At 54.7% G+C, this 15,983-nt stretch overlaps 1 protein-coding gene across 2 annotated transcripts in view; it reads right to left on the reverse strand.

The window, feature by feature from the left end:
- Positions 1–15,983, reverse strand: part of PARVB (parvin beta) — a 107,396-nt gene that overhangs the window by 53,889 nt on the left and 37,524 nt on the right. For both annotated transcript variants that reach the window (XM_058568173.1, XM_058568174.1), the window contains exons 2-3: positions 3,397–3,486; positions 350–420 (exon numbers count right to left, since the gene is read on the reverse strand). In XM_058568173.1, coding sequence (XP_058424156.1) covers positions 350–420; positions 3,397–3,486 — 161 coding nt within the window. The remainder of the gene's footprint in view (positions 1–349; positions 421–3,396; positions 3,487–15,983) is intronic.

The following is a 15,983-nucleotide window of genomic DNA, read 5'->3' on the forward strand; positions in this document are numbered from 1 at the left end:
CCACTCTTCAGAGCCACCTGTGAATCCCCCCATCATGCTCCGGAAAGAGTCTGAACCCACTGATGTGCTGTGCGAGTCCACTCCAGCTGCTCCTTCCGAATCTTACAAACGGCCTCCGCAGTCTGCCCAGCAGCGTGCAAGGAGCAGTCTCAGAGCCGGGCACCTGGCAGGTGCTCCTGCCAGGCCTCTACAGCTCTGCTCAGCCTCCTCTACCCGCACGTCCCTCCGCCTAACACAGCATTAGGGCCCTGTCACCAGCCCCCAGGATTTGCTCCTGTTGCCCACGAGAGCCTGAACCCCAAAATATTTGCCCTAACAGGATCCTTCTAACCCAGACACCCCACCTTACCTTGACCAGCTCCTTGAATTTGGGGTCATCCTTGGAGGTGGGGTCGATCATCGTGCGCTCCTCGTTCTCCTCTGCCGGGACAAAGGAGAGGCAGAGTCAGCGTTAGCGGGAGTGGCAGGGATGCAGGGGGCGGCCGACCCCCCTCGCACAAATCGGGGGGACACGGACTGAGAGCAGAGAACCCCATCATTTTCTCAGTGAGGACGAGCCAAACGGCCCTGCGTCGGCCGCGCATCACACAGCCCAGGGCGGGCGGCCGCCTGCGGGGAACGGCCTTCCGGAAGGCGGATGGGGCGTCCTCACGCCTTGCCTCTTCCTGAAAGGGATGCGGTCATGCTCCCTCAGCCTGCCAGGCCTCGGCCCTCATCAACGCCACCGCAACCACTCCCATCTTTTCAGGAGAAACCACGGGAGGAGGGCACGCACACAGGCCGGAGTCGGATCCGTGGCAAGAGCTCCCACAGCCACTACTAACCACGGGGAAGAGTTGTCGCTCACGGAGAGAGCTCACCGCCACGTAAGACAGTACAGCAAAAAAGAGTACAGAGAAATGGCAAATCAAAACAAAGATGTTTCGCAGCCAACTGTGTTCATCCATATTCTGTTTCTGTTTATTTATCTGTCTGCTTTTCCCTCCACGTTCTGGCCTTGATCCATGGACAACAGGGACCAGCGAGTGTGTTACAGAAGGAGTAACACGGTGATAACGAAGAAGTGGGACTGCGGGGGGGGGAAAGACCCACAGACACGATGCAGAACAAGACTGCCCCTGGAAATTAAAGGAAATAAGAGAGAACGGGGGCTCCGGGCAGGGCCAGGGCCCACAGGACACGCAGGTGGAGATGAGCCAGAGGCGGGGGCCCAGACAGGCTTCCATGGAGCTGGGGACCCTGTCTGCATCGGTGGAAATGAAATGGCTTTGAGTGGCAGTGGCTTCACAGCAGCAAATTTTAAAACCTGACAAAGTGGAAAAACTATTTTTGGAGTTGTGCAGATCTGACGCTTCAGAGGGATGCTCTGGGTAACATGGAGGGGATCACACAGGGGTCCCTTGTGACGTCCCTGCTAAGGCCCTCAGCAGCCTCCCACTACTCCTGGGATCAAGGCCAGCACCTCCACGTGGCCTCCGAGGCCCTCTGCAGCCTTGTCTCCCCAGCTCTCCCACGCAGGCTCCACTCCAGCCCTTCCGGCCTTCCTTTGCTCCTCAGTAAGCCTCAGCACCACTGCCCCAGGGCCTTGGCATATGCTGCTCCCCGTTCAACACCCCCCCCCCACTTCACATCCCCTTCACCCTTCAGATCTCAGCTCCAGGTCCTCATCAAGGTCACGTGAGCTTCAGGGGCCAGCAGAACCGTACGGAGCAAGCTGAAGAACACCCGCTCCCAGGCCCAAGAGCAGCTATTCGCAGAGATGGTGAGACGAGAAGGGTCAGGGCCCAGGGAGAGGCAGGTTCAAGGCATTACTGACAAAACAACAGCCTGCCAAGCATTCAAGATAAATCTATTTTCTAGCACTCCTGCTGATGTAAAGCAGGTTTCTCAAGCAGGAGCGACTGTGTCCCCCCCACCCCCGGGGACATGCAGGAGTGTCTGGAGACATTTTGGTTGTCCCCCCTAGCGGGGGGAATGCTCCTGGCATCCAGTGGGTAGACGCCAGGGACGCTGATCAAACCCCACAACACACAGGACAGCCCCCAGGATAAAGAATTATCCAGTGCCCACCACCCACAGTGCCGAAGGGGAGAGACCTTGTTCTAAATCGTGCTAACTCTCACACCCACAGGCTGGTCCCCAATTTCCCCTCGGAGAGAGGCCCCAGGAGCAGCCTCCTGGACGGCAACTTCAGCCAGACTGGAGACCATCCACAATGGCACCCTGAAGAGCTACGCTCCTCCAGGATGTGGAGGACCCACAGCGGACCCCAGTGGGACCTCAGGAGCTCGCCCAGCACTTGGCTGCAGGCCGGCGGGCTGAACCTGGGTTTGCATTTCTTATCCGCAAGCTCTTGCTGGCCTGGCCTTGGGGTGGAAACCACAAAAGAGAAATCAACAGGACTTCCCTTTGAGCCAGGGTTTGGAAATACGTGGAATGTTCCACGACTGCCTTCCAGATTGATTGGATCCCAAAACATGCTTTAAGGAAAACGTGTCCCAGCCGTCATCTCATTAGTGCTGGGCTGTGACACGGTCCCAAGAAATGGGTGCAGGGGCCTTCGACACTTGGCAGGTCCCCCCTCGCAAGCCCCAGGCCTTGGGGCAGCTCCAGCTTGCACAGAGAGGGGGGTATATTAACCATGTTTCTCATTTTCCATATTTTCTGATGCTTTGACATCCTGGAGCCTTGTGGACTTAGAGAGACTGCCCCTCCCAGAGTTAGCTAATTCTCAATTTAGCAAACAACTCCCCTGAGAGTACCTTTCATGTGCAAACCAACCAACCCAGAGCCCACACCCCCAGGCCCTCTTTTCCTGGGCTCTCACGGGGCTCTCACACTGCTGGCCAATACCTCTGCCCTACTCACCCCGGGACCAGGTACAGACAACTCAGGACAGCCCCTACCCCCACAAGCCCACTGAAATCATTCCAATCAGGCTATCCTAAGCCTACTTACCCGGCCTAACCCATTCCTCGCCATGAAAACCATAATAAAGGCTTTTTCCCATGTCTTTCCCTCCCTCCTGTCTCCTGCCGGATCCTGGTGCCCCCCGTGTGGCCCCGCCTGGCACAGCGTCCCCCTCATTTAGGAACCATGAGTAAAACACACTATATCTTCAGTGGCAGTCATCTCCATATCTGCTGGCCTCACCGATGCCTAAATAATAATAAAACTTACATTTCAAATCAGAGAGGCAAAAATCTACTGGCATTTTCCTACAGACTTTTCTAAACATGACCTTGAGCTAAGAGCCTAGACTCTCACATGTGACCTGGTGTGATGTCTGATCCAGAGGCCAGAACTAACAGGCTCCTCTGCGGCCTCACCAACACCAGCTGCACACCGTGGAAGCTCAACTATCTCACGACAGGGAGCTGGCGGAACCGACGGTACCTAGCTGGGTGTCTTCAGGGCGAATATCCACCAAGGCAGGGGACATCGGAGAGTTGATGGCTTTTTTGCCTTCTTCCTGCAGGTCACTCACTGTCGAGCAGAAAGAGAGAGGAAAACAACGGGTTAGTATAAATGAAATACCATGGTCTCACATGTTGGCAGTGGAAACAGAGCAAAATCTCTTGTTTTTTAAGATTTAACAAACACTCCTAAATGGCGGGATGCCCAGAGAGAGTCCGAGGAAAAAGGCTCTGAACCAAGAATACATTCTGCAATTCTTCCCCCTCGCCAAATATTTCCCCAATCCCACCAAGCCCTGCCAGTCTGTTTTAACTGCTCTTTGGAATACATGACTAAGACACAGAAGCTTCTGGATGCTTCCAGATCTGCCCAAGGCTGCTGAGACAGACAAAGTTTGGATGAAAAGGCGAGGTCCCTCCCCTCCTCTCCCTGGACAGCTGTGTCCTACGCTGGACTCCGAGTGTGAAGGCCCCTTCCCGCACACGCATAGGCGAGTCCAGAACTTAACAGCCGTGCTATTGTCAACGGCCTCGTTCATGGGGACGAATCCTGATGGTCTGATGGGAGGTAATGCCAGGGTCGGGACCACTAGAACACGCAACAGAATCTAACAAACCGGGTCCAGAGGCTTTGAGTTGGAGGCACCACGACCTCCTCTCCAGAGAGCACCAGTTGCGCGCGTGTTGGCTGCAGGGAGTACTGAATGGTCTCAGGGTCCAAGGGGCTACATGACAAGAGGGGCTGCATAGACCCCATGGTGGCAGAAAGGATCCCTCACTCCCTGCACTAGAGAGACCCTCCAGGAAAATGCCTGGAGTCACATCTGCCAGGGAGCATCACCAAGACCCCAGGGACTAACACCCTCGACTTTTAACACCGTGTTTCTCCCACTGGCCAGACCCAGCTGCTCGCCAGATTCCAGACTCCAGCCCCAAGATGTGATTAGATCAGTGCAGGGTGGGGCCTGGGCACCTGCCACATTTTACAGCCCTGGCTGAGAACCACTGGGCAATGGTCTCTGATCACAGGCCACAAAGCCAGTTCTCTCCATCATGGTCTCAGTGACAAGTGCCAGGCCTTGCCCAGGCTTCTCCTCTTCGATGACATGTTCTTAGAGGTGAACGCCTGTTTCCTTTTTCAATACTTCAGTCACCTCAAACCTTTAACGGCTCCAAATCCGGGCACCTGAAGTGACAGGTGATAGATAAAGTGACGGCATGACAGCTTTGGAGCAGCAGACCACGGTGGTACCCCCCTTGCTGGTGGCTCCACCCCAGGCAAGCCTCGTTAACCTCTCTGAGTCTGTTTCCTCAAAGCATCAGGGCACCCAGAAGGACTGAAGGAAAGGATGAACGTCAGGTCCCAAGCCCCAAGCTGGGCACACGGTGGGCTCTCCGGGCTCGGCTGTAGTGTTTAATGCAGACAGACTTTCAGTTTTGCAAGATGAAAAGAGTTCTGGAGGTGGATGGTGTGATGGTTGCACAACATTGTGAATGCAGCTAATAGCACTGAACTGTACACCTAAAAAGGGTTAAAATGGTAAATTTTATGTTACGTATATTTTACCAGAATTAAAAAGAAAAGAAAAGAAAAAGTGGACCGTCTCCCAACAACGTTCCAGTCTGGAAGTCAGCCCTGCCGCTGGAGGCACGCACTTCGTCTTAATCCCACCCCACGGGGGCATCCTGAGAGCAGACTCCACGCACAGCCATCCTTTTATCCCCCAAATCCTGAGCTTCACTCCGCGCAAGAAGCAGACAAACGTTAAATACCTTCGGGAGTAAGTGATTAACATGTAGGTTTCCGAGACCCCCTCCGCCCCGCTCCCCTAAAAACGTTCCAAAGATCCCCACCCGGACCAGTTGAGGAAACACAGACCAAATGTCAGCGATTATTTTTACTACATAATGAGTTACAAAGAGTATTTTAACCAGCAAAGAGCTTTCAAAGGCAGAAAAGGGAGGGAGGAAAAGGGATATTTCACCAAAGTCCTCACGTATACAACAGGTGTACACGTGCACTGGTGAACTGGGCATACGCAGAAGACCATCGCCCCCAAGTCCCATCTCCTGGGCCGACATCACTGAAGGAGGACAGAGAGGCAGGGCGGTCCCTTCCGGTCGAGGCCCTCCGCGATGGTTATGTTCGCAGCCAAGCAAGAACACAAGACCCTGGTTGCATATAAGCAGAGGGTCCTCCAGGTGGGCTTCAGGGCACAGGTGAGCCACACAGGTGAGTCACAACAATTAGCCCCAGAGCTGCCACATGGGCCACCCACTCACCTGGACACGGGACACGTGCCAGGGCAACTGATGGGGAGGGCGGAGGCTCAAGAAATGCTTCCAGGTGGCCGTGCTGCCTGATCTCGAAAACAGAGGGAGCGGGAGGAGAGAGGGAACAGCACTTTCAAAGCACAGAAATTGGGTCACATGAAAACAGAAATTTCCACACCGCCCTTGAACATCAAAGATAACACTAAACAGGGCCCAGGATTTGGCGATCTTAACAAACGAGAAATGCTCTCAAGGCTCTGGTTCAACAGCGCATTCCAGAGGGGCTTGTGATGCACAGAGCCCTGAGGAAAACAGGGCAGGGCCAGCAGTTACGCCCGGGTCTGTGGCCACAGAGCCCCAGGTTCGAATCTCACTTCGCCACGTGAGATTGGCATGTGGCCTCAAGCAAGTCCCCTCACCTTGCTAAGCCTCAGTTTCCCGTCTGTAAGGTTGCGGGAGAGTGGCAGCAGTACCTGCTTCCCAGGAAGGCTTCCTGGAGGAGGCAGCAATTGAACACAGCCTTGAAAGACAGCAAGAATCTGGAAAAGGGACTTTGGGACTCTGCGCAAAGCATATGGGTGACAGATCAGAGCCGGGATTCCAGAAGCCCAACGTGGCAGCACATGGATGCTGAACCACGGGAGGGTTCGACAGATGCCTCCTCGGGACTCTGCGATTTTTCATGGCCTGGGTTCTCTAAGGGGCACTTTGCTGAGGAGCGCTGGGTCTCAATCTTACCATCATCTTCCGAGGGTCAGCCTGCCATTTGGAAGGAGGGGCGCCCCTTGAACCACGGCTTTTCCCCCAGCACCTCACTCTGCCAGCTTAGTGGCTTTCCATTAATCCCAGGAATGTTCTGGTTTTCAAAGTACTAGTCCATTTGCCAGAAAGTCAAACATTTCAAAGACACGAAATGCCAGCTGTCTAGAGTCATGGAGAAAGATCGGCTGGCATCTGGTGCCCACTATGGGTGGGGGCGTTCAAAGGCACTGGGGCTCGGTCACGAGGCCAGGATTAATTGCTTTCCTAAATGCCTGCCATTGCTTTGAGATGAATGCCCTTGTGCACACTAAACCTGACAGACAACCACGAGGGAATGGATGCCATCATGCTCCCACTGCACCAAAGTTCACCTCGCAGCAGTGACACCCCAGGCCGTGGGCCACACAGAGGACATGAGGCTGGGGGATGCCGGGAGGGTGAGGGAGAGAGGATGGAGGCCAGGTCGGAGGAAAGCCGAGGGAGAGCGTTTGCTAGCATGAGTGCCCCTCTGGGGACAGCTACTCCTCGCTCAGCCCAGGGAGCAGAGTGAAACGTGCACACTGCAGTCACAGGATCTTACGAGCTTTCAAAAAAAAAAGCTGGAAATACGGGGTTTAGTGTGGAATCTCCAAACTTATAAATGTGAGCAAATAATTCAAATTCTGTGGGCCAGCCGGGGGCCACCAGTTTGCAACCTTAGGTCGCCGTAAATGTCCAGTTCATGTTCCTGCCTGTCAGTGGGAGGAGGAGAAGGCCACTAATGTTTCCTGAGGACCTACTATGTGCCGGGCACCTTTCGCGCTGTCCACTCATCTCATCTCCTAGCAAGTCTGTGAGAGAGCGGCTGTGTCCTGCTGAGCCAGCCTCTGTTAGAGGTGAAGGCACCTGACGTACACCTCCAGTAAGCCCCCGAGTCCGGACTGAACCCCATTCTACCTGATCTTGCACCTCGCTGTGCCCAGCTAAATCCTACCCACCTTCAAGCCTCAGCTTACTGGCCACCTCCTCCAGGAAGCCCTCCTGGGTGCTCCCCTCCCATCCCAGGCTCCCCTCTGCCCAGTTCACATCACACAGCCTTGTAACCATCTCTTTTCTGGACCATCTGTCCACTCCAGTACTGAGCTCCTGCACATAGTAGGTCTTCATATTTGAGGAACAGCACCATGAAGGGCTTAGAACCCTGGAGCCAGTCTGCTGGTTTCGGATCCCAGCTGGGCCACCGGGAAGCTGGGTGATCCCGGGCATGCTACTTAACTGCTCTGTGCCTCAGTCTCCATCTGTGAAATGAGGCCTGCTACACCTCAAAGAGAAGTTACAAAGATTAAATGGATGAGCCCTCAGAACAATCGCTGGCATGCAGGAAGCGCTCAATAAATGCTAGCTTTCGGCATCTGTTGAATGGATGAATACATGTGTTTCCAAAGCCCACTCTCTTCCCTTCACTCCACCCAAAGACTGGGCAAGGTTTTAAAAAAAACCACCTCTCCTGATTGGAATTACAAGCGCATAAAAAGGAGGAAAGAGAATCGGAAACTAAACCCTCGCCGCTTGAAAGCATCTCATAAAGAGCCGGCCATGTATACCCGGAGCCAAATGCAAAGGTTCCGTCTTTGATATATATGTTTTCATCTTTCTCTTTGTATGGGTTTCATTTATTTATTTATTTATACCCAGGCTATTTCCAAAAAAAAATGCTTTCAGGCGGCTTTTTTTTTCCCTTTTGACATTATTAGGAAAACACAACTTTGAAAGCAGGCTGGCTTACAGAGCAAGGTTACGGCAAGGGAAGCATCAATGTAAAAACACAAAGCTTCTGGGCTTCTCGCTCCGCGAGGGGGTGCTGGGGCGGGGGGGGGGGACATGACGCACCCCTGCAAAGATGGGGTGCAGGAAGCCCAGTGGGGGCTGACCTGTGGGGGCTTCAGCGAGGATAAAGAGTGCTCACGGGGGGGGGGGGGGCAGGTGAGCCACGGTCCTCGGAGGCTGAAGTGGTGACAACTCCATCGTCTGACATTTTTCTAAATGTGTCATTTCAACACAGCAGAGATGCTCTGCCACCGGTGGGGGCTTTCCACTCCATATATACACATCCTGGTTTCAGAGAGAACAAAAGATCAGGAGGAGGATTTTCAGCGGGGCCTGTGTGAACCAGGATCAAAGAGAAAACGCCAACAAAAACGGCCGCTCTTCACCCGATCCACGCCTAAAAGAAGAACTTGAAAATGGCAGGAGAGCTGCCTTCATTATGGACACTCAACCGGCCCTTTGCAAGACAGACTCACTTCCACTTACAACTGATCCTACGCAAAGACACTGAGTGGTCCCTGATCAGAGTTGCCAGGAAAAATCAGGAGGATAAAACGGCATCTCCGAGTCGGTTCCCCACCCCCAGTCCTCTCCCGGGCTGGGGAGGGGGAACCGGGGATTAACGTCCGTGTGTTTAAGTAGGAACCCGACGAAATCTCTGCTAAATGAGGCTTTCTGGGCCTCCGCCAGAGAAGTGAGAGCTTTCCATGAATTCTCCAGCATCCATCTGCGCTCGGAGGGGTTGTTTCTTTGCAGAAGTTATAATTTATCAGAATAACTAAATGCATCAGCCATGAAGGTCTTAATAGAGCGGTTTTTCTAAAAATAAATCAAATGGGACTTCATGTGAAGATTTCACAGCTCAGTGGAGTTAAAACAAGGCCCAAATAAGATCCAAACAAGAACAATGACACCCACAAACTCAACAGCTGGGGGTGACGCTGCAGGGCAACGCTTTCTGACATCCAAGGATCCGGCATCAGAAGCAGCTCCCGAGCAGAATTCCAACGGTGAGCTGCATCCAGCCATCAGCCTTGTCAAGGCCTTGAAACGTGAGACGCAGCCCCTCCCGGGAGGTTAAGAACTTCAGGCTCAATCTCCAGGCTTCTCAAGATTACAATGGAGGGATGACAGTCTTGCAGGGTAAAGGCAGTGAGAGCCAGCGCCCGGGGGAGAGCAGCTGCCCTTCCTGACCCAGATGTGGGAAAAGAGCGAAATTACCTTCAGCGATGCGCACAGCAAAACGCAGAAGAAAGAGCTCTTAACCTGTAAAGTGGCAGCTCTGGTTTGTTTTCCCTGAGGAGTGGATTCTGGCCTTGGCTCGAGGACGCCGGCCCATCTAACGAGCTCGGGGTATTTATGCACGTGTAACACGCTGCAATTTCTCAGCAGAGGGTGAGTTTCCGGACCGTGCGGACAAGACCTCGGGAATAAGAGAGCACCGTGACTGCGGCTCAGACCATAAGGACCGTGCAGCCTGAACATCTGATTTATGGGGTCTGCTCTGCGGGGCACGAGCTTCCATCCCATTTCTCAAGCTAAAATAAACGCGTGAGCATTTCAATAAGGCAACATCCAAAGGAGGCCAACAGGCGTTACTGACTCCACATCAAGAGCTTGCAGCTGAAGATCGGTCCTGCTCAGGCAGCCGCAAGCCCCGGGTTTACAGCCCGCAGATCTAACAGACACTGGTCGAGGGCCAACAGGGCCTGCCTTCGTGCTGGAGAGCCTGGTGCAGGCAGCAGACACAGGGGAAGGACTGTCCTGGCCACTTCCACCCCAACACATAGCCTAGCCCCTGGCACAGAGAAGGCTCTTAAGGAACAAACATACAATTAATTAAGTGCAGTCCTTAGCACGGTGTTGAGTTTTAAAAAGCAGGTTTCAAAACAATGCAGCACAATATTTATGTAAACAATACAATCAGAAAACTCAAAACTATATATTTCTATGTGTACACATCTAAATTCATAGAAAAAGGAATGAAAGGATACGCTCCAAAATGACAAGAGTAGCATTACCTTTGGAAGGTACGAGTGAGGGAAGGAAAGGAGGAGATTGGGGGAGGCTTTGCCACGACTGTGTTCACGTTACTTGTGAAATAAAAATAAAGTTAAAAGAACGGACAACAAACAGACTCTCCGACAGGGGCATGTGCAGAGTACAGTGGGGGCCCAAAGGAGGGGGCAGCCAATTCAACAGGGAAGGAGCCCAGAGAGGGGAGGAGGTGAGGCTGCCTGCCTGTCCTGAGGGGCTCAGCCCCAGACAAGGGTCGGTTAATAAAGGCAGAGATAGGGGACTCAGAACCCAGGCTGTAGAGCCATCCGGGCCTGCACGGGGTCCCCATCTGCCTTAGGTGAAGCCCTGGCCTGGAGGCCTCAGACCCTGAGCTTCCGTGTGGGAGGGTCTCAGGGAGAGAGCCCGTGTCTGCTGCACAGCCCCCTGAGTAAGCCACAGAGGGCCACACGGCCTTTCATGTGGGCGTCAAGAGAGAAGCCCTAATGTGGGGGGTGGAGTAACTGAGCTGACCCAGGCAATTCCGTCACCACCTCCAGGCTCCGGGAACACCTTATGCTGATGCAGGGGCAGCTATGCAGCTCAGAACCTCGGAATCACCTCTCCTCAGGACCAGTTTAAACACATCTGCCTGCTCCTCCGTGCGCTTATGGAACAGATCCATCCACAGCATCTGTCTCCGGTGACGCTGGGGAAATGCAGTGCTGCCTGGGTTTGCCTGGGCAAGGTGTGCGAGGGGAGCCGAGGGGCTGCGTCCTCGGGGAACCCAGCCAGGAGACCTGCAGGCTGAAAAGGACCAGCTCTGAGACAACACCCCTGAATGGCCCGTCACCGTCGGGATCTCCCCGTCATCCCCCCTCCCATCAGCAGCCAGAGCCTGCCCGGGGGCCTCTGCCACCACTTAGCCCCCAGGCTCCCAAACTTCGCTGCACTCAGAATCCCCTGGGCTAACAGGCAGATTCTGATCCAGCAGGTCTGGGACAGGGTCCAAGACTCGGCGTCCATCGCTAACCAGCTCCCAGGTGATGTTGCTGATGCTGGTCCGCGGACCACACCCGGAGAGGCAAGAACATAGAAGGCACTACCACGTCCTGGCTGCTCCTGAAATCCAAACCAGCCAGTGACACTCTGTGCTCCTTTTAGAGATGAACACAGGGGCCACGTTTCTACAGCTTTCTACCTGGCCAGTAGCGGCCGCAGCCCCGGGCATTCAGGAAGGAAGGAGACCCAGCTCACACACTCTATCCTGCTAAGCTCCCATTACAGACGAGGTTGCTGAAGGACTGAGTCACACCAGAGGTGGCCCAGCTGGTTAGGGACCGATCTGACCCACCCAAGGCCCTCAGGACCCCAAAACCACAAAATCTCCCAGCTTTCAGTAGATCAAAGGGAAGCACAGAGACTTTCCTGCCTGTGGGCAGCACCCAGCATTTCACTCGTCCTCGGTGAATCCCTGTTACGGATCCTCAGCCAAATGCGGAGCAGCTGTCTCGGCAGCAATAATGAAGGAGTCACCCGCCACCCTGGCTTCTCCCAGACCCTCGATTTCAAAGGGCTGGTTCCACATCCCAGTAAAATGGTTCAACAGCAGGAATGGCTCTGGGATGCAGGGGAGACTCAGGATGTTCCTGGCACCACTGCCAGCCTCTGGGGACACAGCAATGATCTACAGGAAGAGAGAACGGGGAGGGGGATCCACACGCACAGCCCCAACCACACAAAACGAGTGACTGACAACCTGACTCTGGGGTGGTGACTGAAGGCAAAAGGCCCCAACACGTGCACAAGTGCAAAGGACAGAGAGGTGGGGACCACGATGCGGGACTAGATCACCCCCCGCAGATTCTGCACCCCATGTCCTGTCCTTGGGGCGACCGGGGGCACCTCTCAGCAGGACGGCCACTCAGCCTCCCACAGGCCCTGCCTTGGCCCCTTCCCACCCCAAGCCAGCCTCTCCCCGCTGCAGGTGACCATCCTGGACTCGGCTGTTTCTCCTCCCCAGCATCCATTAGCCCTTCTTCTGATCAAACAGGACCCAGCCTTCCCCTGGGGGGACCCATCCCCTCCAGCCACCATTCTCAGGCCTTATATTCCAGGTGGAGCCCCAACTCCCAGCCCCAGGGTGGAACAGGCATCCCAGATCGAAGCCAATGGGCACATTGCACTCCCCAGAACACAGTTATCAAGTCAGAGATGGGCTTGGCCCAATTAGAGTCGACAGCTACAAGGAGACTTTACTATGAATGCAGAATGAGACAGGCACTCTTTCCCACTGGCCTCGATCCAGGAAAGATGCAGGTGGAAGCTGCCCCATCATCTTACCACCACACAGCACCTGGAAGTGAAGGCACTGGGGCATTAGAGCTGAGAGAAGAGAGTTTAGTGACGCTGTCTATCTGCTGGATCAAGCCTTACCCGAGGCCAGCCACCTCTGGTCCTTTCTGTCAAATGCAATAATGAATTTCATTTTGTTCTTAATTTACTTTGAGTTGGGTTTTCCGTCATTTGCACACTGAGTCCTGTCTCATGCAGCAGATCCTCCAACACACTGGTGGTCACTCCCCGGCATAGAGCTCCCCAGACCTCCCCCTGGCTCCAGGGTAAAACCCAAACCCTTCGTAGTGCTACCAGAAGACTCTTGAGGAGCAGACCCCGCCTCCCATGGACCCAGATGCAGCTCCCACACTTCCGTACACACCTTCCAACGAGGCCATTCCAAACCACGTGCGTCTGTCACCCTTTGCCCCAACTGTCCCCACCGCCTGGAACGGCCCCTTCACTTTGTACCTGGCTAAGTCCACCCCATCCCCCAGATCCGTCAGGAAAGCGTCCTCTGTGCACACAAACCCCCCCTCCCAGCAGGTCCATCCTCGGGGTTCCCACAGCTCCCTGAGCACGTGATAACCACAAGTCCTTGTCCCCCATCGTGTAGTTGTGGGTGTGCCGCCTCCCTGCCCCCAGCGAGGAGTGCAGAGAGGCCGATGCTGCTCACGACCACGGCATCGCATCCTGCACGAAACCTGACACACGGTAAGCATTCAGTACATACTCGTAGGATGAAAGGACGACTACAAATGTGTTTACATAGGCTAAACGGGGCTAACCAGAGAATTTAGGTTAGAGACAAAGTGAGAAGAACTGGGAAAAGACTGTTCTTGCAAAACATTCCACCTCCAGCCACTTAATTGGGTGGAAAAAGAGAGTTTCCATTAAGGCTTACATTAGCCTGGCAGTCGTGGGTCACCAAGAACCCAATTACCACGATGCGGCCGTGCGGAGGGTGAGGACCCAGGGGGAGAATTCTGCTCTGCAATTAGGGGCTTATTGGGACAAGCTGCCTCTGGAGCAGCGTTCCCAGCCCTCGCCCGCGGGGGTGTGCGTTCAGACCAGCCACCTGCCGCAGGCATCCGACACAGGGACCACCGAGAACAGAGCAATCCATCCGTTTTCAAGAAAGTAGGTCTTCTGAACCCAAAAGTTGCTGAAGTCTAGATATAAAAAAAGCTGGAGTCAGAAGCCGATGTCAGATAGCTCCCTCTGCCCAGAAACAGTCCTTTTCTTCCCTTCGCCCGGGGTGATCAGAAGGAAGGCAGAAGCACAGAAAAGCCCATTGTCTGCGGGAAGAATGGGAAGAAGCACTCCCAGGTGGACGTCAGTGTCAGGTGTACCACACACACCACCCGGCGAGCAGAAACCGGGACGCGAGAGCCTTCTGGCTCACAAAGGACACCTGAGCCTTCAAGGACAAGTAACGATGTGGTTGGTTTTTCAGACGGAAAGCAAGTGGGTCAGCTTGTTCAAGCCGCCTCTCCGAACGCAGCCGCTAGAACCCTCAGGGGCTCGAAACTGACGGACGCGGGAAGGCTGCGGCGTCCGCGCTGGCCTCTGCGGGTCTCAGGCTCCTAGTTCTTTCCCTTCTCTTCCAATCCCCCTCCACGGTGTCTCAAGACTTCATCCCCAGAGCACAGACCATCAGGTCACTCCTCTGCCCACAGACCGTCCCGGTCCTCCAGTGCACTCCCCATAGCATCTGCCCCCTCCACTGAAGGGCTCAGGGCACCTCCACACCTTTGCTGGGGCCGTGCCCACTCCAGGAGCACCAGATCCTGCAGCTGAGCCAGGTGGCCCAACACACTGCACTTTTAAAGACCACTGCAAACGTCCCCTCGTCCCCAGAAGGCATCTGGCCCTCCTCCAAACCCCCCAGCCCAGGGTCTGTGCCGGTGCCGACAGAATTTGGAGGTCCGTCACAGAATCGCCACGTGACCTTGGGCACATGCGTTAACTCCTTCTATTTTTATGGTCTCTCCACTGCAGAGGGATAATCACCAGACCCGACCACACGGTTGTCGTGACCACTAATTTAACCAGGTAACAGGGAGCATTTAGCATTGTCTAGAGCCATCCACTCTGCATGTGTGCCCAGCGGCCAGGGCTGCAAGGTCCAGCCGTGTGCTCACGGAAGCCCCTGATATCCCGGAGTCTACGATCTGGGGATGTGTACAACTCGCTGGTCGATTACAAACTCCTAGAAGGCACAGGTCAGGTCCAATCACCCCTGTGCCCCCAGAGGTGGGCCCAGCACACAGAGGAGACCCCACAAACGTGTGCTTGCCTGAACGGACCCGAAGGAAACCGAATCCCAAAAGCCTCAGTCATCTCCAGTGTCAAGGCGTGGAGCAGCCACATTAAGTAACCGTTCGGATGACCCGAGGGGCCACGTACCCGCAGGTCACCAACTCTCAAAGAATCCAGAAGTTGAAACGTCCACTTCACCGCAAACCAGGCATGATCTAATCTCAAAGACACTGAATTTACTGCTCTGGCATCACCACGAACATCTTTATACGGTCGCCGAGCATTGAAAAGAGATGCTAATGAGGCTGAATTATAACAGGACTTCAGCTCTACATAAAACATCAGGATGGCAGCTCAACGGTGCCAGCAACACAGCCGACCCAGCATGCCAACTCGGAAAAGCGCAAAGTACCTCCCAGAGGCCGCCAGCAGCAAGCCGGGGCCAGCCACCGTTGACGGTGACGGGTGACCAGGAGAAGAAAGCCGCAGAGCCGGCAGGAGGCTCGGACACTTTGCTCAAGTGACTCGGGTGAAATTCGAACGCGGCCTCACGCCGGAGGCAAAGGACGGCTGAGTGGGCCTGCCCGGTGTGCCTGTCTGGGCAGGCGCAGGAGCACTGGCTTTCCTGGGGACCTCTGCTGTGGGCTGAGGGGCCGCCATCATTTAGTGCACACTCCTCTGGAGCTCTCAGGCACATGTCCAGTTACCCCGCCCCTCTGGTGAACAGTTGGACCCACATCCCCAAGGCCAGCCTCCCTGATCCCAGAAGGGCCATCCTGCTTTGCCTCCCATTCCCTCGGCCCCCGCAGCTCAAGTGCCTGGCAATCACTGAATCCTGGCGGCATCCATCCTAACCTGATGGCAAATCCTTTGATGTGAGTGCCATTTCCTTGATTTCAGAATGTTGCATTTGTCACATTTCTACCAATCAATCTGGTGTTTAGGGAGTACTTGAAAGCGATTTCAATCACGGTCATGAAAATCCGTCATTAGTTAATGATAAGAGAAAACGAGCCTAGAGGAAGCAGAGGCTGGGAGCAGGGAGTGAAACCCAAAGAAACTCAGAATTATCCAAAAAGCGACACCGACATCTCTCTTTGTCGGCCGTGGTCAGGACCCTCGGAGCCGAGC

The sequence above is a fragment of the Diceros bicornis genome, chromosome 25, assembly GCF_020826845.1.
Source record: "Diceros bicornis minor isolate mBicDic1 chromosome 25, mDicBic1.mat.cur, whole genome shotgun sequence".
Classification (NCBI taxonomy): domain Eukaryota; kingdom Metazoa; phylum Chordata; class Mammalia; order Perissodactyla; family Rhinocerotidae; genus Diceros; species Diceros bicornis.